The sequence below is a fragment of the Natator depressus genome, chromosome 2, assembly GCF_965152275.1.
Source record: "Natator depressus isolate rNatDep1 chromosome 2, rNatDep2.hap1, whole genome shotgun sequence".
Taxonomy (NCBI): Eukaryota; Metazoa; Chordata; order Testudines; family Cheloniidae; genus Natator; species Natator depressus.
The window spans coordinates 118,888,263-118,914,740 of NC_134235.1; the positions used below are offsets into that span (position 1 = coordinate 118,888,263).

The window sequence follows — 26,478 nt, forward strand, 5'->3', positions numbered from 1 at the left end:
TGGGCTATTATCAGCAAGAGAAAAAAAAACTTTTGGAGTGATAATCAGGATGGCCCATTTCAAACAGTTGACAAGAAGGTGTGAGTAACAGTAGGGGAAAAAGTTAGCATGGGGAAATAGTTTTACTTTGTGTAATGACCCATCCACTCCCAGTCTTTATTCAAGCCTAATTTAATGGTGTCCAGTTTGCAAATTAATTCCAGTTCTGCAGTTTCTTGTTGGAGTCTGTTTTTGAAGTTTTTTTGTTGAAGAATTGCGACTTTTAGGTCTGTAATTGAGTGACCAGGGAGGTTGAAGTGTTCTCCTACTGGAACCATCAGAGGCTCATTCACCTGCACATCTACCGATGTGATATATGCCATCATGTGCCAGCAATGCCCCTCTGCCATGTACATCATCCACACCAGACAGTCTCTACGCAAAAGAATAAATGGACACAAATCAGACGTCAAGAATTATAACATTCAAAAACCAGTCGGTGAACACTTCAACCTCCCTGATCACTCAATTACAGATCTAAAAGTTGCAATTCTTCAACAAGTACTCCTTGTTCTTTTTGCTGATATAGACTAATATGGCTACCACTCTGAAACCTGTCAGAGACAAGATGCTGGACTAGATAGACCACTGGTATGGTGTGGGAATGCCTATGATTACTTCATAGTTTACTCAAATATAGAATAATGTATTTTTTGTAAAAGTAATGAAATCTCTAAGTATGAGGCCTTGCTATAGCAACTCTTCTATTAAAACTATGTTGAGAAGTGGGGATGAGTCTGCGGCTTCTTTTCAGGAGTGTTGTATTTGTGGGTTATTGAATTAGATATTGATGAGATTTTTACTGGCATTAGAAGATAATTTTATTAAAATAGTAATTTTAAAGGCATTTTCTTTTGTAAGAGCATCTACACTATTGAATTCACTGTTGTACTCACACATGTATTTATGATTTAGTTTAATTAATTTAATAGGAATAGTGATATGTTAAAAGAATGCTATCATTCTATGTTAGAAATAAAATGAGTGAAGAGTTGGTTACCATGTTTTGTTAATAAGAAAAGATACCTCATCACCACTATGTATGAGTGGGTTTCACTCTGTTAATATGTATGATTTTATGTACCGAAATCATATGTAATTAAGGGAAACAATCCCCTTTCCCCGCAAAGAGATATTAAAGCACTGTGGCCTAGTTATTACAGAAGGGGGCTGGGAGCCAGAACTCCTTAGTTTATTTCTTGGTTCTACTACTGATTGGGTGTGTGATATTGAGCCAGTCATTTAATCTCTCTCTCTGTCTCAGTTTACCCAACCATGAAATGGATACTTGATATGCCTTCCTCATAACAATGTTGAGAAGCACAGGCTACCAAGCAGTTTTGGTCTGCCTTTTTTTTTTTAATTAAAAAGAAAAGATTTTACAAGACCTAATATTAACAGAATGGTTTTCATGTCAGTTTTGAGTTTGGAGTTAAACAATATTCTATAATGCTTACATTCATCATTGCTGTAGTTGGCTGGTAGGTGCAACCAGAAGGTAATTAGACAGATTAGAAAGTGACTATTGGCCAAGTTTAGCTTAGCGAACTGCAGAAAAATAAAAGCTTAACTGTTTCAATATAAATTATATTTAAATGCTTTCAGTTTTAATAATGTGTTTAGCAAAACAGGTAGAGGAAATTACCAATGAATGGAAAAACAAGTTATTTTGGTCAATTTGGAGGTTGGTTTGCTGTTTGTAGATTTTTATTTGGAACCATGGAAAATTTTCAGTGCTATAGTTTGCAGCTTTAGGCCTTTTCCTTGTGCATGAGTAGGCCTTTCCTGGTAAACATTTAACAAAGGAAACTCTCCTTCCTTTCAGTTCGCCTTATACACATGTATAAAACTAATTACATTATTTTAGCAGTACACACACAATACATCTGTATGCATGCACACACATACTCCTCCACTAATGCAAACCTGCTTCCTAAATAAGTAAATCTCAGGTACAGTTAGATAAAATATGAAGACCTATTCACTCAAATAAGATATGCCTAATTACCAAACCAGTGGAGCTATTCATGAGCTTAAAATTAGGCACATGCTTCAGTACCTTGCTGAATTGGGGCCTGTCTGTAGCAAGGACAGACAAAACTCCTATTTAATCCTTTGGGACTTTTGCCTGTGTGATTACATTAGCATTGGGTCCTATGGCTGTAGTCCAATGAATTTTTACAGCAATATATTATACATTGCAAAGCGTGTATTGTGTTACTGCAGTTAAATAACTTTTTTTTAAATCAATTTCATACTAGAGGAAGTTGTCATTTTCCTTAGGAGAACCTGTGAAACTGATTCCAAGAAAGAAAGTAAGTAAAGGAGAAACAGAGTTCAGGAACAGGTTTGCTGAGTTGGATAATGAGGAAGGGGCACAGCAGGAAAAATGAAGGAGGAAGGGTAAGGAAGAAAAGACAAGTGGCTAATCCTGTAAGAAGAGGGGAAGAGCCAATGGAGATACCCAGAGTTCAGAGCTGGAATCCCAAGAGGATACAGGATGACTTGCAGAAGATTGCAAGGGAGAATAAAAGACAAGAGGACTTGCAGCCAGAAAGAACAGGCGGAAGGCCGGAGAATCACACCATCACCAGAAAAAGGCAAGTTTATGTGACTGGGGGCTCCCTACTAAGAAAAACATACAGGCCTGTCACCGGAGCTGATCTGGAGAACAGAAGAGTGTGCTGTCTGCCAGGAGCTAAGATACAGGATGTGGACCTAAGGCTGAAGAGGATCCTAATGGGAGCTGGAAATAATCCACTGATTGTCCTTTATGTGGGAACAGATGATACAGCTAGATTCTCAGTGGAACATATCAAGGGAGATTATGCCAGGCTGGGGAAGATGCTTAATGAAATGGAGGCTCAGGTATCTCCAGTGGGATTCTGCCTGTCCCTAGAGGAGGAGAATGAAGGCGAGACAAGATTATGACGATCAACAGATGGTTCAGGCAATGGTGCTATAAGGAGGGTTTTGGAATGTTCGACCACTGGGAGGCATTCGTGGACAGAGGACTGTTCTCATGGGATGGACTCCTGGACTTACTTATGGAGTAAGGAGGGAAATAGACTTCTGGGATGGAAGTTGGCACAACTCATTAAAGGAGTTTTAAATTAGGAACTTCGAGGAGATGGTTGGGAGATGCTCGTATGATCTCCACACCTGAATTTAACATTGAGAGGGAGAAAAATCAAGTAAGAAAGGATACAGCAATGGAGAAAGGAACAGCAGTGGGTAGGAGAATGGACATTACCAGGAAAGATAGTGCTGATACCAGTCAGGCGATACTGGCAGTAGAATGACTGACTGTACCCAATCGGGCGAGGAATGTGGGTGTAGCCAAGCAGCAACAATTAAGATGATTGTAGTTCAATGCAAAGAGCCTGGGCAACAAAATGGAGGAACTAGAACTAGCGGTGCAGGAAGTGAAACCAGGGATTGGGATAACAGAAATATGGTGGAATAGTAGTCATGACTAGAGTACAGGTTTTGAAGAGTACGTGCTCTTCAGGGAAGACAGAAATAAAGGCCAAAGGTGGTGGAGTAGCATTGTATATTAATGATGAGGTAGACTGTATAAAGAAATTAGAAGTGTTGGAATATATAAGACCAAGTCTGTTTTGGGCCAAAATCACTTTGGGGAACAAAGCTGCTAGAGGGTCCCCGGGCCAGTGCTCCGGGTGTGCTACAGACCGCTCCCCACCCCCTGGATCAGATTTGGCTATGGATAGAGACCTCTAATGTCTTTAATGAAATAAATGCTACTGGGAAATGTGTGATTATGGGAGACTTTAACTTCCCAGATATAGATTGGAGGAAAAATGCTACTACTAATATTAGGGCTCAGATTTTCGTGCATGTGATAGCTGACAGATTTCTTCACCAAATAGTAGCTGAACCAGCAAGAGATTTGATATTGGTGAGTAGTGAGGACCTTTATAAAAGAACTGGTTGTAGGGGGCAACTTTGGTTTGAGTGATCATGAGGTCATTCAGTTTAAATTAAGTGGAAGGATAAACAAAAATAGATCTGCAACTACTGTCCTTGATTCAAAAGGGCAAACTTAAAAAAATTAAGGGAATTAGGGACGTGGACAGGACTGAAGAACTCAAGGATCTGAATGTGGAAGAGGTTTGGAATTACTTTGAAAGTTGCAGAAGCTATCTGAAGCCTGCATCCCAAGCAAGGGGGAAAAATTTGTAGGGAAGGGCTGCAGACTAAGCTGGATGAGCAAGCATCCCAAATGGGTGATTAAGAAAAAGCAGACAGCCTACAAGGAATGGAAGATAGGAGGAATCAGCAAGGAAAGCTACCTCTTGGAGGTCAGAAAATGTAGAGATAAAGTGAGAACTGCCAAAAGCCAAGCAGAGTTATACCTTGCAAAGGGGATAAAAACCAATAGTAAAAGGTCCTATAACCGTACAAATAAGATGGAAAGAAGTGGGACTGCTAAACACTGAGGATGGGGTGGAGATTAAAAATAATCTAGGCCCAGCCCGGCACCAAAACTGATACTTTGCCTCAGTTTTTAATGAGGCTAATGAAGAGTTTAGGGGTAGTGGCAGGGTGGCGAATGAGGATATGGAGGTAGAAATTACCCCATCCAAGGTAGAAGTCAAACTCAAACAGCTTAATGGGACTAAATTGAGGGGGCTGGATAATCTCCATCCAAGAATATTAAAGGAACTGATTTATGAAATTGCAAGCCCAATAGCAAGGACTTTTAATAAATCTGTAAACTCGGGGGTTGTATCCTATGACTGGAGAATTGCTAATATAGTTCCTATTTTTCAGAAAGGGAACAAAGTGATCTGGGAAACTACAGGCCTGTTAGTTTGACCTCAACAGTATGCAAGGTCTTGGAACAAATTTTGAAAGAGAAAGTAGTTAAGGACAGAGAAGTTAATGGTAATTGGGATAAAACACAACATGGTTTTACAAAAGATAGATTGTGCCAGACCAACCTGATCTCCTTCTTTGAGAAGATAACTGACTTTTTAGACCAAGGAAATGCAGTAGATCTAATCTACTTGCATTTGAGTAAGGCATTTGTTACAGTTCCCACATGGGAAATTATTAGTTAAATCAGAGAAGATGGGGATTAATATGAGAATTAAAAGGGGAGACTACAACGGGTCATACTGAAAGTTGAACTGTCAGGCTGGAGGGAGGTTACTAGTGGAGTTCCTCAGGGATCGGTCTTGGGACCAATCTTATTTAACATTTTTATTACTGACAAAGTGGAGTGTGCTAATAAAATTTGCAGATTACACAAAATTGGGAGATATTGCCTATACAGAGGAGGACTGGAATATCATATAAGATGATCTGGATCACCCTGTAAACAGGAGTAATAGAAATGGGATGACATTTAATAGTGCAAGGTCATGCATTTAGGGACTAACAACAAGAATTTTCGCTATAACCTGGGGATGTATCGGTTGGACGTGACAGAGAAGGAGCGAGACCTGCATGTATTGGTTGATCACAGGATGACTAAGCGCCAGTGTGATGAAAAAGGCTAATGCAGGCAAGGTATTTCCAATAGAGACAGGGAAGTGTTAGTACCATTATACAAGGCACTGGTGACACCTCATCTGGAATACCGTGTGCAATTCTGATTTCCCATGTTTAAGACAGATGAATTCAAACTGGAACAGGTGTAGAGAAGGGCCACTAGGATGTTATAATGAATGGAAAACCTACCTTATTCAAAGGAGACGCAAAAAGAGTGTGGCTTGTTTAGCCTAACCAAAAGAAGGCAGTTGGGAGGTATGATTGCCCTCTATAACTACATCAGAGGGATAAATACCAGTGAGGGAGAGGCGTTATTAAAGTTAAGCACCAATGTGGACACAAGAACAAGAGGATATAAATTGGCCATCAACAAGTTTTAGGTTTGAAATTAGGCAAAGGTTTCTAACCATCAAAGGAGAGAAGTTATGGAACAGTCTTCCAAGGGGAATAGAGGGGGCAAAAAAGCTAACTGGCTTCAAGACTGAGCTTGATAAGTTTATGGACTGGAAGGTATGATGAGACTGCCAACAATGCCATGTAGCTGAACTGCAACTGCTAGCGGCAGATATCTCCAATGGCCAGTGATGGGACGCTAAATGGGGAGTGCCCGAGTTACTACAGAGAATTCTTTTCCAGGGTCTGGCTTATGGGTTCTGCCCATGTGCTCAGGATTTAACTGATGGCCATATTTGGGGTCGCGAAGGAATTTCCCCCCAGGTCAGATTGGCAGAGACCCTGGGGGTTTTTCACCTTCCTCTGCAGCATGGGACATGGATCACCTGCAGGTTTAAACTAGTGTAAATGGTGGATTCTCTGTAATTTGAAGTCTTTAAACCATGATTTGTGCACTTCAGTAATTCAGCCAGTGGTTAGGGGTCTATTACAGGAGCGGGTGGGTGAGGTTCTGTGACCTGCGATGTGCAGGAGGTCAGACTAGGTGACCATGATGGTCCCTTTTGTCCTTAAAGCCTATGAGAATACTTAGAGACTGCAATGCAGAATGTAGGAGAGTGCTTTATATCTTATTTAAAAAAAAACTAAAGGATTATTTCCTTAAAAAACAACTTCTACAAGTCATTTTATTCTTGATTTATTTATTTTTTAAAAATAAAATGTACCCAGTTAGAAAAACATCTCAGGTTGGATGTACAGAATTAAATTCAATTAATGACATTTAAAAACAAAATTAAAAACACCCCAAAGCACTCTACTGCCAAATTCTGAATAAAAATAAGCAGTGGACTGTGTCCTCAAGAATCTGCAAATGTAAGTTAGGTCAGACACGGTCAAGAACTATCCACTGAGATCACCTGGGAACTGCTCACCTCTGACATACAGTTTAGGGATTATTGCAGTGGTGGGAAACCTGCGGCTCATCAGGGTAATCTGATTGTGGGCTGTGAAACATTTTTCTGACATTGACTGTCTGCAGGCATTGCCCCCAGCAGCTTCCAGTGGCCGCGGTTCTCTGTTCCTGGCCAGTGGGCGCTGCGGGAAGCGGCAGCCAGCATGTCCCTATGGCCTGCTGCTTCCCACAGCTGCCATTGGCTGGGAACGGCGAACTGCGGCCATTGGGAGCTGTGGGGGGGCCATGCCTGCGGACCGTCAATGTCAGCAAAATGTCTTGCGGCCTGCAATCTGATTACCCTGATAGGCCGCAGGTTGCCCACCACTGGACTGTTGGCTAAGTTGCCTCAGCTGATCTCTGTTGCAGTGGTATATTTGTAGGCCATAGGCAGTCTGTGAGATAACCAGGACTCAAGCCATATAACACTTCATAGATCAAAATCAAAAGCCTGAATTGCACTTGGAAATGAATAGGAAGCCAGTAAAGTATAAAAGTCATTTACTCCAACTTTATGGCCTCTTATACTACCGGGGCAGATCTTCAATTGGTATATATTGTCAGGAGCTGTGAGATTTTATACTAGCTATGAATCTGATCTCTTCCCTGAATGGTGTAAAGGGTCCTTAGAGTAACTGAGAATCAGCACTAGTGTGTCCATCATTTTCAAACTATCGTTCGACCTGTCCCATTTCTTTATTGTCTCAAATATACTTCTCTGTAGTGTCAAATAGTAATACTATTTTACATTTTATAGGAGAGAACTAATTTGCTCACCTCTTAAATTCATTTGCTTCTAGAATGGAAGGTGGTAATCCTTCAGCAGTACACAGCATCACTAAACAGCAGTTTAGGACAGGACATGAAAATTATTGTGTTCATTTGAAACTTCACATGGCAGGCAGAATGTAAATAAATGACGCACCCTGGAATTCCATCAGAATGCTGTAGTAATTCATCATTGGCTTCAGAGCAGCTTCAGTAGAGGATTCTACCATTCTATTTTAGACTAGGGGTATCAAATCCTGGACCCGTTGAAGTCAGTGGCAAAACTCCTATTGATTTCAGTGGGTTCAGGATTTCACCCTAGGATTCTAAGACTATTGGGAGCTACAGTTAAACAGGGAGCACTAAAAGCATCCTGAATTGTTTAGCTGTGGAACATAGCATTGCTATGAAGAAGTGGCAGGCAACATTGGAGGTTCTAAAATTTTGGTCTAAGCGTGCATGTTCAGTGACAGGTTTCACCGTGTTAGTCTGTATCAGCAAAAACAATGAGGAGTCCTTGTGGCACCTTAGAGACTAACTAAGGTGCCACAAGGACTCCTCGTTGTTTTTTCATGTTCAGTGAGTCACTTACAGCAGCTATCAGACAGGTGCATTCAACAGTGACCATTTGCATGAAAGTTGGGAGGTTTCTTAGTTGTTTTAGAATTTTTGTGGTTCCACTGTGTCTCTTATTTAGTTTAAGGATTCCAGCTGTTAAAGCCATGTTTCATCCTCAGTGAATAATCAGCAGACGAAATCTTTGGTGCTTTATTGTTGTGAGTCAGAAGCTCATGACTGCTCTTCACTCTGCTTTTCATTATGCGACTTGCAAACAATGGGAGAACCTGTCAAGTCCTCCCCTTTTACCTTTTTCTAATCTTCCAAGGATGATTGCTTCCACTAAGAGAAATATATCCTTTGCAGGAGCCATGGGATGGGTTCGTGGTTTGGCTGGAGAAAATTTGTTCTTTATTTTATTTTATCTATATTTCCTGATACAGACTATATGTTTATCCTGTGCTCAAACCAGTCTATTAATTTTAATAAGTGTCCTAGAGATAAAACTGACAAGGGGAGGCAGGCTCTTTGGTTTGCAGCCTCTAATAGCTGGAATGCAATAAACAAACACCAGCTATCACTGTCGAGAATAGACCTGAGGTTCCTTTCTGAGTAACTCCCCTGGGATCAGATTAATCAGCCAGTTCGGTGTTTGTTTTATAACAACATACCTTGGGCTCGATGACCTATCTTGGAGATGAACCATTGTTTGTTAATCAAATATTAAATAATGCCATAATGCTTAATTTTGCCTCCATACCCATACGAAGATCTTGCTTTTCCAGCTTCCTGCTCAGAAAGAAATGGCAGCAGACTTCCCCCACTACTTTTTTTTTGCCGCCAGTGCCATTAGTCAAGACTCAAGTTATCTTTAGTGTTGTCCCAAAATAATACTGTGCTATTCTTGAGGGCTAGTAACATTATATGCTATTGCATGCAAGCCCTAGGTGTGAAAATAACAGGTGGCCATTGTGTAGAATGTATTTAATTCTCTTTATCAAAAAAAGAAGTAAAACACATGCTACAATCCAATCTCTTGCACTATTCTGGTGGCACAAAAGGGCTGGAAAGCAGCCAGCAGAGTTGGCATAGCTGGCTCCTATGTCTCTTTCCCTGCAGCAGCATCTGGTATAAGGGGTGTGTCAATGGCATAACCAGCATATATAAAGCTCTTGCAGTCCATAGCTGGCAGATGCCTCTTGCGAACTGTTACCGTTCAGAATACTGTAGAGTAGTCCACAAGGTTCTAAAGTGTGCTGGGGCTGGCATAGAACAGGCTCCTTTGTGGTTTCCCTTTCCTTGGGTGCACCTGAGAGTCTCTAGCACATGGACTTGATAATATGAGGTTTTAGCATTTAATTTTTTTAACATTGAAATCCCTGATCCAAATTGATTATCTATGTATCTGTATGCCCAAATGAATTGTGATTACCTTCTGACTTTTGTCTTTGAATTGCTAAGTTTTCTTTTCTTCTTTTTGTCATTATGGTGTTATTGTCAACTATGCTGTTGGGGATTCAAGTTGAGCTTTTCGTAATTATGAGAATTTTATAATTCTTGCCTATTTGACTTTTTGTTATAGATCTATTACTGTAACTTTATTAAAGGGTGAATAAAATATAATACAAAAATGCATGAATTTATATATCCAGTAACATTTGAAATACTTTCCAGTGTGTGTGTATATATACGTGTGTGTGTGTGTGTATGTATATATATATAGGTTACAGTATCTGAATCCTAATTATTTTATTCCCACTGGCAAAGGTTTCAAACCTTTAACACTTATAGGAAATGCTTTTAAAGTAACTATTTTTTAAAGAAAAAAAATTAAGACCTTTAGTTATTCAAACACATGTAGCCTTGAAATTACAAACAGATACATTTTCACAGTAAGATGAAAGAGTTGTTTTCTTAAACAAACAAATACAACAAATAAATAAGAAAACCCAGCCTGTCAAGGCCTGAGTTCAGCGTTCTATGTTTCTCCTAGGGGAATTGCTGACACCAGATTACCCTTACAGCAGAGCAGGAATCTGCGTTCCCTATGCTTTCAGTGTTAGTGATGTCAAATCCTTGCAGAGGAAACATAATACCTGGTGGATAAACGAACCGGAAATATTTTTCAAACTTTGTGTTTCAAAATGTATTGACAGTATATATAACTTTAAATTCAACCCCTGAATTATGTTAGGCCCCAATCCTGCAAATACACATACTTACCTTTGTGCACACAACTAGACCCTTTGAAGTCAGTGACTTCTGTGAGAACAGGATTGGGCAGTTGAACCAGAAAGTGAAACTGGCTAGAAACAAAAATTCAGCAGAGTATTGTTTTTTCATTTTCCAAACTGAGCATGACGCAAAACATAAAAAACTAATAATATTGGCTAGTATAGGCATTCGTATTGTACTGGCACTAGAGCCTGATGTAAAGCCCTTTGAAATCAATGGAAAGACTCCCACAGACTCAATGGGCTCTGCATCAGACCCATAGCAACACAGGCAAGGACATTTGCTTTGACAAAAAAAAAAGAAAAACCCTAAAAACAAAACTTGTTTTAATCTGACAGTGTCACTTAAAAAAAAAAAAAAGTGGAAAATTCTCCAGTTTTACCTCCTACTTGTTTCTATTATCAAACAGTCACTGGTCTTATTTTAGCCATGACCTTAGTGTTCTTTCCACAGTACACAGGCTGAATGATATGTTATTCAACTTCTTCTACAATATTATGATGTATCTGTTTTTATATTCTCTGTAACTTTTACTCTCCATGTAAACAAGCCCACCTCGTGCAACCACCTCCTATCCAGGGAGAGTATTTCCATTCCCCTTGGTTTAATTTGGACAGATTTGGCACAGAACACTGTAGTATTTCCATAATAACATTTGAAACAGGATGCCTGCTGTGTTGACATGTGGGTCTAAAAGTGAGTTTTACCATGTGCCAGGAAATTGCATTCTTAAGGAAAATCTAGACATAAATTTTGAACAATCAACACTTAAATTTTGAAAAGTCTGGCAGTAAGCTGTTATATGCCTCGTGGGTTTTCAGTTTACTAGTCTTTTACTTGATATAAGTAATACCCTTTCTGCATTCTGATCCTCTGGTCCAGCTCAACTGAGCTCACTACAGGACTCAAGAGAAGAGAGGGAGTAAAGGTGGCTGTATGCCACTTTTGTTCCCCTGTTACTTTATATTGCTGGAGATTGGTTTGGGCCCATCTTAAATTAGAGCAGCCTCTGGGTTGCTTAAAATTATACCAGCTTGTACTAGCTCTATAAAGGCTGTTACACCAGCAAGAGATTGCTGGAGCTCACTGCAATCCTGCCATGCCTCCTCCCACCCCGGAATTCTCACTAAGCCAGATGGGGGATGGAAAGGGGCGGAGCAGAGTTGGATATACCAGCTCTAAACTAGCTAGGGATTCCCTAGGGGTAGTCCACTTGGGAGTGACGCATAGAGATCTGGCTCATAGGGTCTTATTATTAGTATTATTATTTATTATTTGAATTATTATGATGCCTAAGAGCCCTACTCATAGACCAGGACCCTCTTGTGTTAGATGCTGTATAAACAGAACAAATCCATGGCCCCAAATCTGTGAGGTAATGAGTGTCTCACCTTGTGAGAAGAACAGGAGTACTTGGGGCACCTTAGAGACTAACAAATTTATTTGAGCATAAGCTTTCGTGGGCTAAAACCCACTTCATCGGATGCATGCAGTGGAAAATATGGTAGGAAGATAGACATATACACAGAGAACATGAAACAATGGGTGTTATCATACACACTATAACAAGAGTGATCAGTTAAGGTGAGCTATTACCAGCAGGAGAGAAGAAAAACCTTTTGTAGTGATAATCAAGATGGGCCATTTCCAGCAGTTGACAAGAATGTGTGAGGAACAGTAGGGGGGAAAAAAACATGGGGAAATAATTTTACTTTGTGTAATGACCCATCCACTCCCAGTCTTTATTCAAGCCTAATTTAATGGTGTCCAGTTTGCAAATTAATTCCAATTCAGCAGTCTCTCCTTGGAGTCTGTTTCTGAAGTTTTTTTGTTGAAGAATTGCAACTTTTAGGTCTGTAATCGAGTGACCAAAGAGATTGAAGTGTTCTCCGACTGGTTTTTGAATGTCATAATTCTTGACGTCTAATTTGTGTCCATTTATTTTTTTATGTAGAGACTGTCCGGTTTGGCCAATGTACATGGCAGAGGGGCATTGCTGGCACATGATGGCATATATCACATTGGTAGATGTGCAGGTTAACGAGCCTCTGATAGTGTGGCTGATGTGATTAGGTCCTATGATGGTGTCCCCTGAATAGATATGTGGACACAGTTGGCAACGGGCTTTGTTGCAAGGATAGGTTCCTGGGTCAGTGTTTTTGGTGTGTGGTGTGTGGTTGCTGGTGAGTATTTGTTTCAGGTTGGGGGTCTGTCTGTAAGCAAGGGCTGGCCTGTCTCCCAAGATCTGTGAGAGTGATGGGTCGTCCTTCAGGATAGGTTGTAGATCCTTGATGATGCGCTGGACAGGTTTTAGTTGGGGACTGAAGGTGACGGCTAGTGGCGTTCTGTTATGTTCTTTGTTGGGCCTGTCCTGTAGTAGGTGACTTCTGGATACTCTTCTGGCTCTGTCGGTCTGTTTCTTCACTTCAGCAGGTGGGTATTGTAGTTGTAAGAACGCTTGATAGAGATCTTGCAGGTGTTTGTCTCTGTCTGAGGGGTTGGAGAAAATACGGTTGTATTGTAGAGCTTGGCTGTAGACAATGGATTGTGTGGTGTGGTCTGGATGAAAGCTGGAGGCATGTAGGTAAGTATAGCGGTCAGTAGGTTTCTGGTATAGGGTGGTGTTTATGTGACCATCGCCTATTAGCACTGTAGTATCCAGGAAGTGGATCTCTTGTGTGGACTGGTCCAGGCTGAGGTTGATGGTGGGTTGATGAGGTCCTTAAGCGCTTTCATTTCCTATGAACTTCCTGAGATCTGAGTACAATCAGCACCTCACAGAAGGCACTCAGCATCTCACAGCATCGGGTCCATAGACATTGATGTGTATTTAACTAGGAAGGTTAGGTGACTAGTGCTATTTACAAATTTTATTGGAATTTGTATTTGCCTAACTATGGCCCCAACAGTATAACTGGCTGCACTTCGTGAGAAGTTTTCACCAATCCTTTTCAAAGCATGTCGAACCTCACAGACAGCAAAAAGAGGGCATTTAGTGAAAGATTTCACCCGAACCAGTCTGATTTGTATTGCTAGGGGATTGTTACAAAACCGGCAAAATTCACCAATCTCTTTGCAAAACTCACAGGATTTGCTGATGAGTTCAATAATGTAAACCAGCCAGTTTAATCAGTGATATGCTGAGCTGGATTTTTTGAGAGGTGTGGTAAGAATAATAGGGTGTTACACAACCATGGAACTCAAAGCAAAGCTAAGGGATATGAAACCATGCAAACTTAATCTATCAGGAGAGTTTTTTGTCAACATTTGTGCCAATGAAAATCATACAGCTCTATAAATAGGTATATTTAATTTGTATGTGAGTTTGTGTGCATGCATATGTACATGCATAGGGTCATGATGATTATGAAAAAAAAATACAGTTCTTAACATTTTAAAGACACTTTTTCCTAGAGACAGTACATTTAGGTTCTCTCCTTAAGGCCAAAGACATGTACTCTCTGTCATGAGGAAGCTTACAGAAAAAGGAAGGGAAAGTATTATGCAGCATAGTGGGACTATAGTAACCCTTTATCAGAGATACATGGCCAAACAAAGACTGCAATAGAAAATTGAAAATGTATTAGGAGCGGAAAAGATGATGTGTGAAATGTTTCCTTTTCCCTCTATATGTTTATGACAACCAGGCAAACAAGAGATTTTCATGGACTGTAACTTTAACCTTTTACATTTTACAATAGGATGGTACTAAAGTACTGGGTGTAGATTGTGAGATAGCAGTTAGGGGACAAACCATTCTTACTGGTTCTGTTCCTGTAATACCTCCATTTAATCTATGGTGTGTTAGAATACCATACTTGCTCACAAATTGAATGGAAAAGTAGCTGAATGCTTTGGAGAGGAGGGTTCTAACATAGTAGAAATGGGTCCTACCCTAAGTGGCAGCTAATTTAGAGTATTAAATGTTTATTAATTATATCTAAATAGTTTGTGATTTAGGGGCTGACTTTCCATTGACTTTTATGGAGTTTGGATCAGGCCTATAATGATTTTCAAATTATGAATTAACTTGATCTTTATGAACAACAATCTTTTTAGCAGGATTTAGAAAACAAACAAAAATACCTACATAATTAGTTGTTCCACTTTTGTTTCAGGGCAGAGTGGAGTTCTGGGTACATTCAACTCCTAAAGCCTAGGAATAAAAAATGCATTGATCTTCCTTCCCCTATTCATTTCAGTGATTATGATAACATTAGTACCCTAGTAAATGATGCAATGGGAATTAAATCAGGATGACAAGCACAGACCTCTAATTGTGCATGTTAATATTTGATGTAGTGTGCTAGGACCCAGTCCTGCAGTCTACATCCATACAGTCAATCTGTGGGAGTCAAAGTCACTAGAGACTGCAGAACTTGCACTTAATAGGATGTACATTGTATATGATGTGCCACCAGTGAATAACGTGCATGATCATGTTTACAGTTTGGTTCATGATCACTTTTAATGATTGAAAAAAATTCCAATAACTATTTACTGGGGTAAAATTCCCCCCTTTGCAGAGGTCAAGCACAAGATCAAGGCACCATTTAAATATATATATGTTGATATTTAGGCCTGGTGCTGGCCCTCTGTGTGTGTATGTGTGTGCGTGCGTGTGCGAGCTTTACACCCCAATCTGATGATGATCTGGATAGTCACTTAAAATGACAGTAGTAGAAAATATTAGTTTAACAAAGTAAGAGTTAAATCTGTAGTTGCTTGTGCCTTTAACATTAAAGCAGGCATTCTTGATAGCCATATTATATTGATTTTTTGTTTTAAATCGTCTTGACCCCATGTTCTTAAATGGGTCTGTCATTTCCTGCAACTAAAGCAGCTGCTATGTTAGTGTTAGTTCTTCGCTAGCCTCCTGTTTTTTAAGAAGAGAGTTATATTGTCTAACACAGACCTGTGTGTGGGTCATCAAATATATATATCCCCTAATAGAAATTCATAGGAAGAATATGACCAAAAATAGTGTTGTAAAAGGGATATAGAACTGAGTTAACTCTATCCAAAGTGTGAGCCATACTTTGCCTGAAAAGCACAATTTATTCCACAACTTTTGTGAAGGAGTGATGTTTGGGTATGACAAGTTGTGCTGGCCTGTGCAAAGGGGCTTGTTACTTTTGGCTTCTCTTTAGATGCTCTCATAGACAACAGCACTCGACTTGCATAGTCCTTGTGTTTCCTGAGCATAAGGACTGTGGTTGGGGCCTAGGCTTTACTCAGGGGTATGAGGGAGGAAGACTCCTCTTCTTCACCTCATAAGCATGTTGAGCCAGCCACACTCAAGTTGCTTTTTCCCGCTTTATACATTTTAGTCACTTTGCCCTGGTCTAGACTAGGAGTTGAGGTCGAATTTAGCAGTGTTAAATCGATTTAACCCTGCACCTGTCCACACGATGAAGCCCTTTTTTTCGACTTAAAGGGCTCTTAAAATTGATTTCTTTACTCTACCCCCGATAAGGGGATTAGCGCTGAAATCGGCCTTGTCAGGTCAAATTTGGGGTACTGTGGACGCAATTAGACGGTATTGGCCTCCGGGAGCTATCCCAGAGTGCTCCACTGTGACCGCTGTGGACAGCACTCTCAACTCAGATGCACTGGCCAGGTAGACAGGAAATGGCCCGTGAACTTGTGAACTTCATTTCCTGTTTGGCCAGCGTGGCAAGCTGCAGGTGAGTGTAGAGCTCATCAGCAGAGGTGACCATGATGGAGTCCCAGAATCGCAAAAGAGCTCCAGCATGGACCGAACGGGAGGTACGGGATCTGATCACTGTATGGGGAGAGGAATCTGTGCTATCAGAACTCCGTTCCAGTTTTCGAAATGCCAAAACATTTGTCAAAATCTCCCAGGGCATGAAGGACAGAGGCCATAATAGGGACCTGAAGCAGTGCCGCATGAAACTTAAGGAGCTGAGGCAAGCCTACCAGAAAACCAGAGAGGCAAACGGCCGCTCCGGGTCAGAGCCCCAAACATGCCGCTTCTATGATGAGCTGCATGCCATTTTAGGGGGCTCAGCCACCACTACCCCAACCGTGTTGTGTGACTCCTTCAATGGAGATGGAGGCAACACGGAAGCAGGTTTTGGGGACGAGGAAGATGATGATGATGAGGTTGTAGATAGCTCACAGCAAGCACGTGGAGAAACTGGTTTTCCCAACAGCCAGGGACTGTTTCTCACCCTGGATCTGGAGCCAGTACCCCCCGAATACACCCAGGGCTGCCTCCTGGACCTACCAGGTGGAGAAGGGACCTCTGGTGAGTGTACCTTTTTAAATAGTATACATGGTTTGAAAGCAAGTGTGTTTAATGATTAATTTTCCATGGCATTCGCAGCCAGTACAGCTACTGGAAAAGTCTGTTAATGTGTCTGGGGATGGAGTGGAAATCCTCTAGGGACATCTCCATAAAGCTCTCCTGGATGTACTCCCGAAGCCTGTGCAAAAGGTTTCTAGGGAGGGCAGCCTTATTCCGTCCACCATGGTAGGACACATTACCATGCCAGGCCAGTAGCACGTAGCCGGGAATCATTGCAGAACAAAGCATTGCACTGTATGTTTGCTGGCGTTCAAACAACATCCGTTCTTTATCTCTCTGTGTTATCCTCAGGAGAGTGATATCATTTGTGGTCACCTAATTGAAATAGGGTGCTTTTCTTAAGGGGACATTCAGAGGTGCCCGTTCCTGCTGGGCGGTTTGCCTGTGGCTGAACAGAAATGTTCCCCGCTGTTAGCCACGCGGTGGGGGGAGGCAAAATGTGATCTTGTAACGAAAGCACATGTGCTATGTATGTAATGTTAACAGCAAGGTTTACCGTGAAAGAGTGTACCCATTGTTCTATAAAATGTGTCTTTTTAAATACCACTGTCCCTTTTTTTTTCTCCACTAGCTGCATGTGTTTCAAGGATCACAGGATCTTTTCCTTCCCAGAGGCTAGTGAAGATTAGAAAGAAAAAAAAACGCACTCCAGATGAAATGTTCTCCGAGCTCATGCTGTCCTCCCACACTGACAGAGCACAGACGAATGCATGGAGGCAAATAATGTCAGAGTGCAGGAAAGCACAAAATGACCGGGAGGAGAGGTGGCGGGCTGAAGAGAGTAAGTGATGGGCTGAAGAGAGGGCTGAAGCTGAAGGTGACGGGAGCGTGATGAGAGGAGGCAGGATTCAATGCTGAGGCTGCTGGAGGATCAAACTAATATGCTACAGCATATGGTTGAGCTGCAGGAAAGGCAGCAGGAGCACAGACCGCCACTACAGCCCCTGTGTAACCAACCGCCCTCCTCCCCAAGTCCCATAGCCTCCTCACCCAGCCGCCAAGAACGTGGTGGGGGCCTCCGGCCACCCAGCCATTCCACCCCAGAGGATTGCCCAAGCAACAGAAGGCTGGCATTCAATAAGTTTTAAAGTTTTAAACTTTTAAAGTGCTGTGTGGCCTTGTCCTTCCCTCCTCTACCACCCCTCCCGAGCTACCTTGGCAGTTATCCCCCTATTTGTGTGATGAATTAATAAAGAATGCTTGAATGTGAAGCAACAATAACTTTATTGCCTCTGCAAGCGGTGATCGAAGGGAGGCGGGGAAGGTGGTTAGCTTACAGGGAAGTAGAGTGAATCAAGGGCCGGGGGGCTTCATCAAGGAGAAACAAACAGAACTTTCACACGGTAGCCTGGCCTGTCATGAAACTGGTTTTCAGAGCTTCTCTGATGCGCACCGCGCCCTCCTGTGCTCTTCTAACTGCCCTGGTGTCTGGCTGCACGTAACCAGTGGCCAGGCGATTTGCCTCAACCTCCCACCCCGCTATAAACGTCTCCCCCGTCCTCTCACAGATATTGTGGAGCGCACAGCAAGCAGTAATAACAGTGGGAATATTAGTTTCGCTGAGGTCTAACCGAGTCAGTAAACTGCGCCAGCGCGCTTTTAAACATCCAAATGCACGTTCTACCACCATTCTGCACTTGCTCAGCCTGTAGTTGAACAGCTCCTGACTACTGTCCAGGCTGCCTGTGTATGGCTTCATGAGCCATGGCATTAAGGGGTAGGCTGGGTCCCCAAGGATAACTATAGGCATTTCAACATCCCCAACAGCTATTTTCTGGTCTGGGAATAAAGCCCCTTCCTGCAGCTTTTGAAACCGACCAGTGTTCCTGAAGGTGTGAGCGTCATGTACCTTTCCCGGCCATCCCACGTTGATGTTGGTGAAATGACCCTTGTGATCCACCAGAGCTTGCAGCACTATTGAAAAGTACCCCTTGCGGTTTATGTACTCGCCGGCTTGGTGCTCCGGTGCCAAGATAGGGATATGGGTTCCGTCTATGGCCCCACCACAGTTAGGGAATCCCATTGCAGCAAAGCCATCGCCTATGACCTGCACATTTCCCAGGGTCACTACCCTTGATATCAGCAGATCTTTGATTGTGTTGGCTACTTGCATCACAGCAGCCCCCACAGTACTGTCCATGTCCTCATCGCTCTCGTCACCGCGCTGATGTTGCCTACTCACCCGGTTTCGCTTTGCCAGGTTCTGGTGCTGCATATACTGCTGGATAATGCGCGTGGTGTTTAATGTGCTCCTAATTGCCAAAGTGATCTGATTGGGCTCCATGCTTGCCGTGGTATGGCGTCTGCACAGAAAAAAGGCGTGGAATGATTGTCTGCCGTTGTTATGACGGAGGGAGGGGCGACTGATGACATGGCTTACAGGATTGGCTTACAGGGAATTAAAATCAACAAAGGGGGTGGCTTTGCATGAAGGAGAAACAAAAACAACTGTCACACAGAATGGCCCCCTCAAGGATTGAACTCAAAACCCTGGGTGTAGCAGGCCAATGCTCAACACAATGCTCAATCCACTGAGCTATCCCTTCCTCCCGGTATTTCAGGTAGGACTGAATCTCCATTAAGCTTTTCAAGGTGCCCCTGATAGACCTCACCGAAATGATTGTTGGCTGTTGATTTCACGGAGGGAGGGAGGGGGGAGCAAATGAATACAAAACAAAATCTGGTGTATTTCTTGTTTTGATCCACTCCATCTATCTTTTACATCTTTCGCTGGCAGCAGACGGTGCAGTAGGACTGCTAGCCATCCTCATCTCCTGGCTGCTCGGCAGAAGATGGTGCAGTAGGACTGCTAGCCATCCTCATCTCTTGCCTGCCTGGCAGAAGACGGTGCAATAGGACTGCTGGCAGGACTAAAGAGAATGACCTGGTCCAGTCACTTCTATTTTAGTCCCTGCGCCCATGTCTGCCCAGGTCCGACCTTACCGAGGCGGTCAGGAGCACCTCGGACATGATGACGATGGATATCAGTCCTATTGCACCGTCTGCTGCCACAAGGCAATGGGCTGCTGCTGTGTAGCAATGCAGTACCGCGTCTGCCAGCACCAGGAGACGTACGGTGACAGTGAGCTGAGCGGGCTCCATGCTTGCCGTGGTATGGCGTCTGCACAGGTAACTCAGGAAAAAAGGCGCAAAACGATTGTCTGCCATTGCTTTTGCGGAGGGAGGGAGGGTCTGACGACATGTACCCAGAACCACCCGCGACAATGTTTTTGCCCCATTAGGTATTGGGATCTCAACCCAGAATTCCAATGGGCGGCAGAGACTGGGAACTGTGGGATAGCTACCCACAGTGCAACACTCCGGAAGTTGACGCTAGCCTCGGTACGGTGGAAGCACTCCGCCGAGTTAATGCACTTAATGCACTTAGAGCATTTTGTGTGGGGACACACACAATCAACTATATAAAACCGATTTCTAAAAAACCGACTTCTATAAATTCGACCTAATTTCGTAGTGTAGACATACCCTTTGTAAATGGCAGCAGTAAAAACTGAGGTTATGTACCTGGATCTCTCATCCGTTAACTGGCCTAAAAAAAGAGAGAAAAGCCCTACTCCTAGTGAGAGCTAATGGTAATTATGCTTTAAAATTCAAGTGGTAGAGATGAGTGGCTTTTTTGGTGTAAAAAATTGCGAGTTCTGTTCCCCATGCGATATGCAAGCAGTTGGTTAAAGACCGTGCTATACGTGTGTATGTATATATGACCAACGATCATTGCAATTTAAACAGGTTTTCCTGTTTATAGGTTAGATTAAGTAAAAATCTATTGCCATACACTTTGTACTTTGGTCGATATAAGGAGTGCTATGCTGAGGAAAAGCAGACAAATATTTTTTTTTCCCATGCCAACTGTAATCGACCATTTAAAGGCACTGTACATTAGTAATTCACTTCAACAGGAAAACGTTGTTAGTCCTGCATAAATATTTGAAATTGCAGAACTCAGGTGTTTTGTTTTTGTCACATGACTTTTCAGAAAAGTATCTTGTATTTTATTATGGCTATAATCCAGATCCTGTTTTCAGTCAGAAGAAATACTAGTTAGATATCATTTGAAGGTTGTGTTTTGGAAATGAAATGCAAAACTAACAGGAAAGCAGTTTGGTTTTAAATGTGTGTGAGTATCTTTTTGAAGAGACACTATCAACTTAAAATTATCATAAGTAATCTGAACCAGTGGTCCTCAACCAGGGCTATGTGTACCCCTGGGGGTACTCAACTCATCTAGATGAGTATTTCTCAACCTGGGGGTTGCAGCCCCCAAGGGGGTTATGAGATGGGCTTGGGATGTGGGCGAGGTTGCAAGTACAGGGCTGGCATTAGAGGGTGGCAAGCAGGGCAATTGCCTGGGGCCTTGTGAACCTAAGTTACATGCGTCAGCCCCAGGCGGCGGGGCTTTGGCTTCAGACAAGGCTCATGAGTGCAAAACAGGCTCAAGTATTACACTGAAATGTATGTACACTATATTCCAGTTGATTTATTTTATAATTATATGGTAAAAATGAGAGAGCCAGCAATTTTTCAGTAATAGTATGTTGTGACACTTGTACTTTTATGTCGGATTTTGTAAGTTTTTAAGTGAGGTGAAACTTGGGAAACGCAAGACAAATCACATTCTTGAAGGGGGTACAGTAGTCTGGAAAGGTTGAGAACCACTGGTCTAAAATGTTTCAGTTACAGGTGTCATAAGTAACACCTAAAACTATTATAATGGAAAAAGATAAGGAAAATATTTTTCTCTTTTTGCCCCACTTTGCTTACTTTGTGTATTTGATAGTACTCTGTATAAAATTGGGAGAATTTGATTGTAAAATCACAACAGGTGTATTTTTATTTCAAAATGACTTGTTTTCATGTAGAGAAAGTCTGCGTATCTTCTCCATTCAGTCCAGTTTGTCAGAGGGTAAAAGTCACAACTGTACATAGACATTGTGCTGGCTCTCTGCACATCTTAATTCCAATTTAGGCTCTCAAAATACGGCTTACGTAAACCTTAAGCCCTACATAGGCCTCATGCTGGCCCTCTGTACAGCAGTGAATTTCTCAAGTGCTCTTTTACTATGCAGACACCTTGTAATGCCAATTTTTCTCTCCTCAGGAATGTGAGTTAAAATGTTTTTCCTTTGAATTTTAAAGTTAGCAGATGAATTTAAGAAAAATGTAACAATGTAAATAAGAAATGTGATTTTTTTTATTTTTTTTTTGCATTTTAACTTCATTTATTTGTGACCTCCCAAAACAAGACAGAAGTACTACATTAATTAATTAATGTAAGGACTCTTTAATTTCCCCCCTTCCTCTTGGCCCAGTGTTTTCTTGCCATTGTTTACATGTCTTGCTAGTCTTTCCATGCTATTCTTTATTTAGTCCCCATTGCAGCATCTGTGAGAGACCTCCACTATTTTCAGCTGAATGTTGGGATGCACTGTACAGACATGAGAGACCATACTCTATTTTACAGGATGTTTGGTCTACATCTTAAGACAGTTGAGATGTTAATCAAATTCTTTGTAATTGTAACTTTAAAAAAATGAAAGAGTGCAAACCAGTGTGGTTGTGTGACACTTCCAGAACGATAAGGGAATCTTCTTAGTGTCAGCAAGTGAACATAATTAATATAAGTAGCAATTCCAAAAGGACAATGTCATTACGGATTTTTACAGCTTGTGATGGATCTTGTAACCTGAAAAAAGTGTACAGTAGCCAGGGCTTTTACTTCCTACTTCCCTTCCTTTCTTTTGTGTGGTCAGATAACAACCACCATGAAAGGAAATGAATGGCCTGGGCTAGCATCTTCCTGTTAATAAATTATACTACAAATTGTGAACTGAAATCAGTTGGAATTGATTTTGCACAATGAAAGATTCTAATTTCTGTCTTCTGGTTTTTCTCTTGTTTCTTACTTTGCAAGTGCTACTGAAAGCCTGTGTGGTGAGAAACAAGTTGTTCTTCATATTCTAGAGCAGTGGTCTCCAACCTTTTTATGCCCAAGATCACTTTTTGAATCTAAGGGCAACCCAGGATCTACCCCACCCCTTACCCAAGGCCCCACCCCTTACCTAGTGGCCCACCCTGCTCACTCCATGCCCCTCCCTCTCCGTCACTTGCTCTCCCCCACCCTGACTCACTTTCACCGGGCTGGGGTAGGCGGTTGGGGTTCGGGGCTGGGGCCGAGGGGTTCGCAGCGTGGGAGGGGGCTCTGGGCTGAGCCTGGGGAAGGGAGTTGGGGTGCAAGAGGGGGTAAGGGGGTGCAAGCTCTGGGGGGAGTTTGGGTGCAGGAGGGGCCCTAGGTTGGGGCAGAGTGTTAGGGTACAGGAGGGGGTACAGGGTGCTGGCTCTTGCAGGGAGGTCAGGTTGCGGTTTGGGGTGCAGGAGAGGGTATGGGGTGCTGGCTGGGGGAGGGGGCTCGGGGCTGGGAGTTGGGGTGCATCCTCCCGTCGGGCAGCACTTCCTTCCAGCAGCTCCCGTTGGCAGCGGGTGCAGCGAGGCTAAGGCAGGCTCCCTGCTTACCCCGGCCCCACACAACTACTGGAAGAGGCCAATGCACCGCTGGGAAGGGAGGGAGCACATGGCTCTGTGCGTTGCCCCTCTCTGCAAGCACTGCCCCCACAGCTCTCCTGGCCAATGGGAGCTTCGAGGGCGGTGCTTGCAGGCAGGAACAGCGTGCAGAGGGAGACTCCTGGGCCTCGCCGTGGGGCCATGCTGGCCGCGTCTGGGAGCGGCGTGGGGCTGGGGTACAGAGTCTGCCTTGGCGGCAGCCACGCTGCACCACGAGAGATTGCGATCGACTGGGAGATCCTCTAGAATCGACCAGTCAATCCTGACCAACTGGTTGGTGACCACTGTCTCCAAATGCTGTCCTCAAATGAATGGAATGTTATTGTCAAATTTATTCAACGGTGTGGATGCAACCTACAGAGCATTTAAGCATGAAAGAAGAGAAGGATGGAGGAGACATAAAGAAGAGGAAAGAGAACCAGCTGATTTGCTGTGTTCAATGGACTCAGGAATATTTTAAATGGAAAGATTAGTAAATTCACTCAAATGTATTAGGAGTTATAAAAGCATTTAATTTGCTTGAGGTTATTCTATTCACCTATGTAATATGAGTTGGATTCAAATGTATGGCTGGATTTAAACTTCAAGTGTATAGGGAAGTGAACAGCAATATGCCCCCAAAGCTTAATTGGGATGGCCAATCCACATGCAAGAGAGAACCTACCAATAGGGGCTTCAGGAGTTTTGACCTGATAGTCGCTCCACTTCTTTTTATGAAAAAGGAGCAGGATACTGACACTTTGGCTGGTGGCAGTTGCCTGCATGTATGTAAATAGATAGCCAATAGATATGGTACCAGTAGATGGTGCAGAAGAATATGAAGCATAGTTCTTGGGTTTTGTAGTACTGATAAACGTGTTGGGCAGTGTAGATGGCTTCTTCTGTGCAGTTCTTTACATGGAGCTCATAACATCTGTTGAGTAGGCCATGGGACCTGAAGTTATGCAGTCTTGGGGCAACGAGAATATTGCAACTGCAATGGTCACTGTTATAATTCTGACACTTTTTGTTTGTTTGTTTGTTTTTGTTTTAAAGTAATTAGTGTTGTTGCCATAATATACCCAGTACTAAGCCTACACAGAAACTTCTTACTCTGAAATTCTTATTACTTACACAATAAACAGAAATATTTTAATGGCCCTAACTGCTACTCATAGTTAGAGAAATATCCGTGTCTGTTACCTGCTATGGGGACTAGCTTCCTCATGCTCTTCTGTAAAGTACTTATTTTGTTTTAGTGACTTTGCAGTTGTTATGGGCTTGATCCAACTTCCATACGACTCCGATGACTTCAGTGCATTTTGGGTCCTAAGCTACTGTGTCCCGCTTGCTATGCTCTTGAAAGTATTCAAGTGTACAAGGTTTTATAAGTGTTCATTACATCACTGACAAAGTTAATTGCCTTTTGAGGAAGGAAAACTTCTACACATGTAGAAAATGGTGTATCTTGAAATTGTTTCTTTAAAATAGATCCAGTGTTTTAGTAAAATTACACATTTAGCAGTAAGGTATCCATCCATATTTAGTTGTATGTGTTTTAATGGTCAATCTAAATTAGGCCACAGGGAAAGGGTGATTATACTCTTTCTATTTGTGTATTTACTACAGACCTGCTAGCATAAATAGGGATATTTGAGAGGAAAGCATAATTAACATAAGTACATAATTAACTCCAGTGAACTAGGGGAGATCTTTGAAGAAACAAAGTAGAAAAACAGTGACTATTATGCTAAAATGTAGGAATTGTTCTTTCTAAATTGGAATATTTGGCATATATTCTTGTTATATTTTATACAATCTACTTCTAGAATTAAATTTTGAGAACATGGCCTCCAGCCATGCATGCACATAGTCACTTGTAGACACAAACAGAATTTTACATGCAATGTCCCTCTCCCCTCATTTTCATTTGGTTTACACACAAACATAGAATTTGTTGCATGTAAAATGCTACTATTTGTGTGCAGAGTGGCAGTGTACAAAAATCACATGTGCAAGTGATTTTGTTGTTGTTGTGTGCAGGTAGAGGCTGGATTGAGATTCCTTTGAAAATTTGGGACCAAATTCTGTGTTGGCAGGACTCCAGCAGTGGCATTCTGCCAGCAGAGAATTTATCCTTTGGTCCTTAAGGTACTTCTAGCTGATGTTCTACTTCGATTTATTAGCGGCTTTTGATACAATTGACAGGATATTTATTTAACATCTGTCCTCCACATTTGTTACCTAAGGATTTGCGCTCACATGGCTGACTCATACCTCACTAGTCAATTGTTTCAAGCTTTTGGTGATAAGAATTTCTTTGTTCTTCCAATTAGCACAGTGATGTTCTGCAGGACTTGGGAGTTGGGCCAAGTGCGGTTTTATTTACATTGACTGCCAGTTGGTGCTTTGATTACATTTTTCTGAAGACTGTCTACACATTTCATGATATTCATGATTGGAATCCGAGAATATTTTTTCTGAAAAGTAAACTAGAAATACATTTTTTAAACTAAATAAATATAGAAAGGTGTTTTGATGGCACCAATCATCAACAAAATATATATATTGATTTTTAAATTAATAATTCAGGTTTTAAGCAACATATTTGAAAGTTATTTCCTGCTTTACTTGCCTGCCAGTGCACGACTAGAGAGACTCAAATTTCTCAGGGGAATGAAATGGTCGCTAATTTATAGCTGTGACTTGTTAGGCTCAGTTTGCTTAGGGCAACGCTGCCACTACATTTGGCACAGCAGAGGCCTATATTTCCCCTAGAAAGAGTTACTAAAATCACCAACACCTAAAGCAGTGTATGACATGGGCAGCTACTGGCACTGTTTGGATGTTAAAGACCCCATCAGCACTTGCAAGAGAGATTCAGTTCCCTGAACTCAAGTATTAGCAATTTAAAAGGTTTTCAGTCTACCTTAAAACATGGACTAAACTGATATTTTTATTTGATTCTTTCTTTTCTTGTTTTAGGTGCTTCTCTTCCCCTTCCCCCCCCCCTCCCCCAGCAGTTTATCAGCATGATTTCTATTTATGCAGTGAGAAACTCAGTGAGAAACTTGTTAAATAAGATTTATTATTTCCTTTTTATGGGTCAGATTCTGATACCTTATTC

At 42.0% G+C, this 26,478-nt stretch overlaps 1 protein-coding gene across 4 annotated transcripts in view; it reads left to right on the top strand.

Moving 5' to 3' along the window:
• The window catches only part of BCL2 (BCL2 apoptosis regulator), a 131,272-nt gene that overhangs the window by 11,027 nt on the left and 93,767 nt on the right, over window positions 1-26,478 (top strand). The window contains exon 3 of one of the 4 annotated variants that reach the window (XM_074944967.1): window positions 17,365-17,829. The exons of the other annotated variants lie outside the window; for them this stretch is intronic. Within the exon in view, the coding sequence (XP_074801068.1) occupies window positions 17,365-17,412 (48 nt within the window). The 3' untranslated portion in view covers window positions 17,413-17,829. Of the gene's footprint in view, window positions 1-17,364; window positions 17,830-26,478 lie in introns of those variants that run through there. 4 annotated transcript variants of the gene reach the window in all.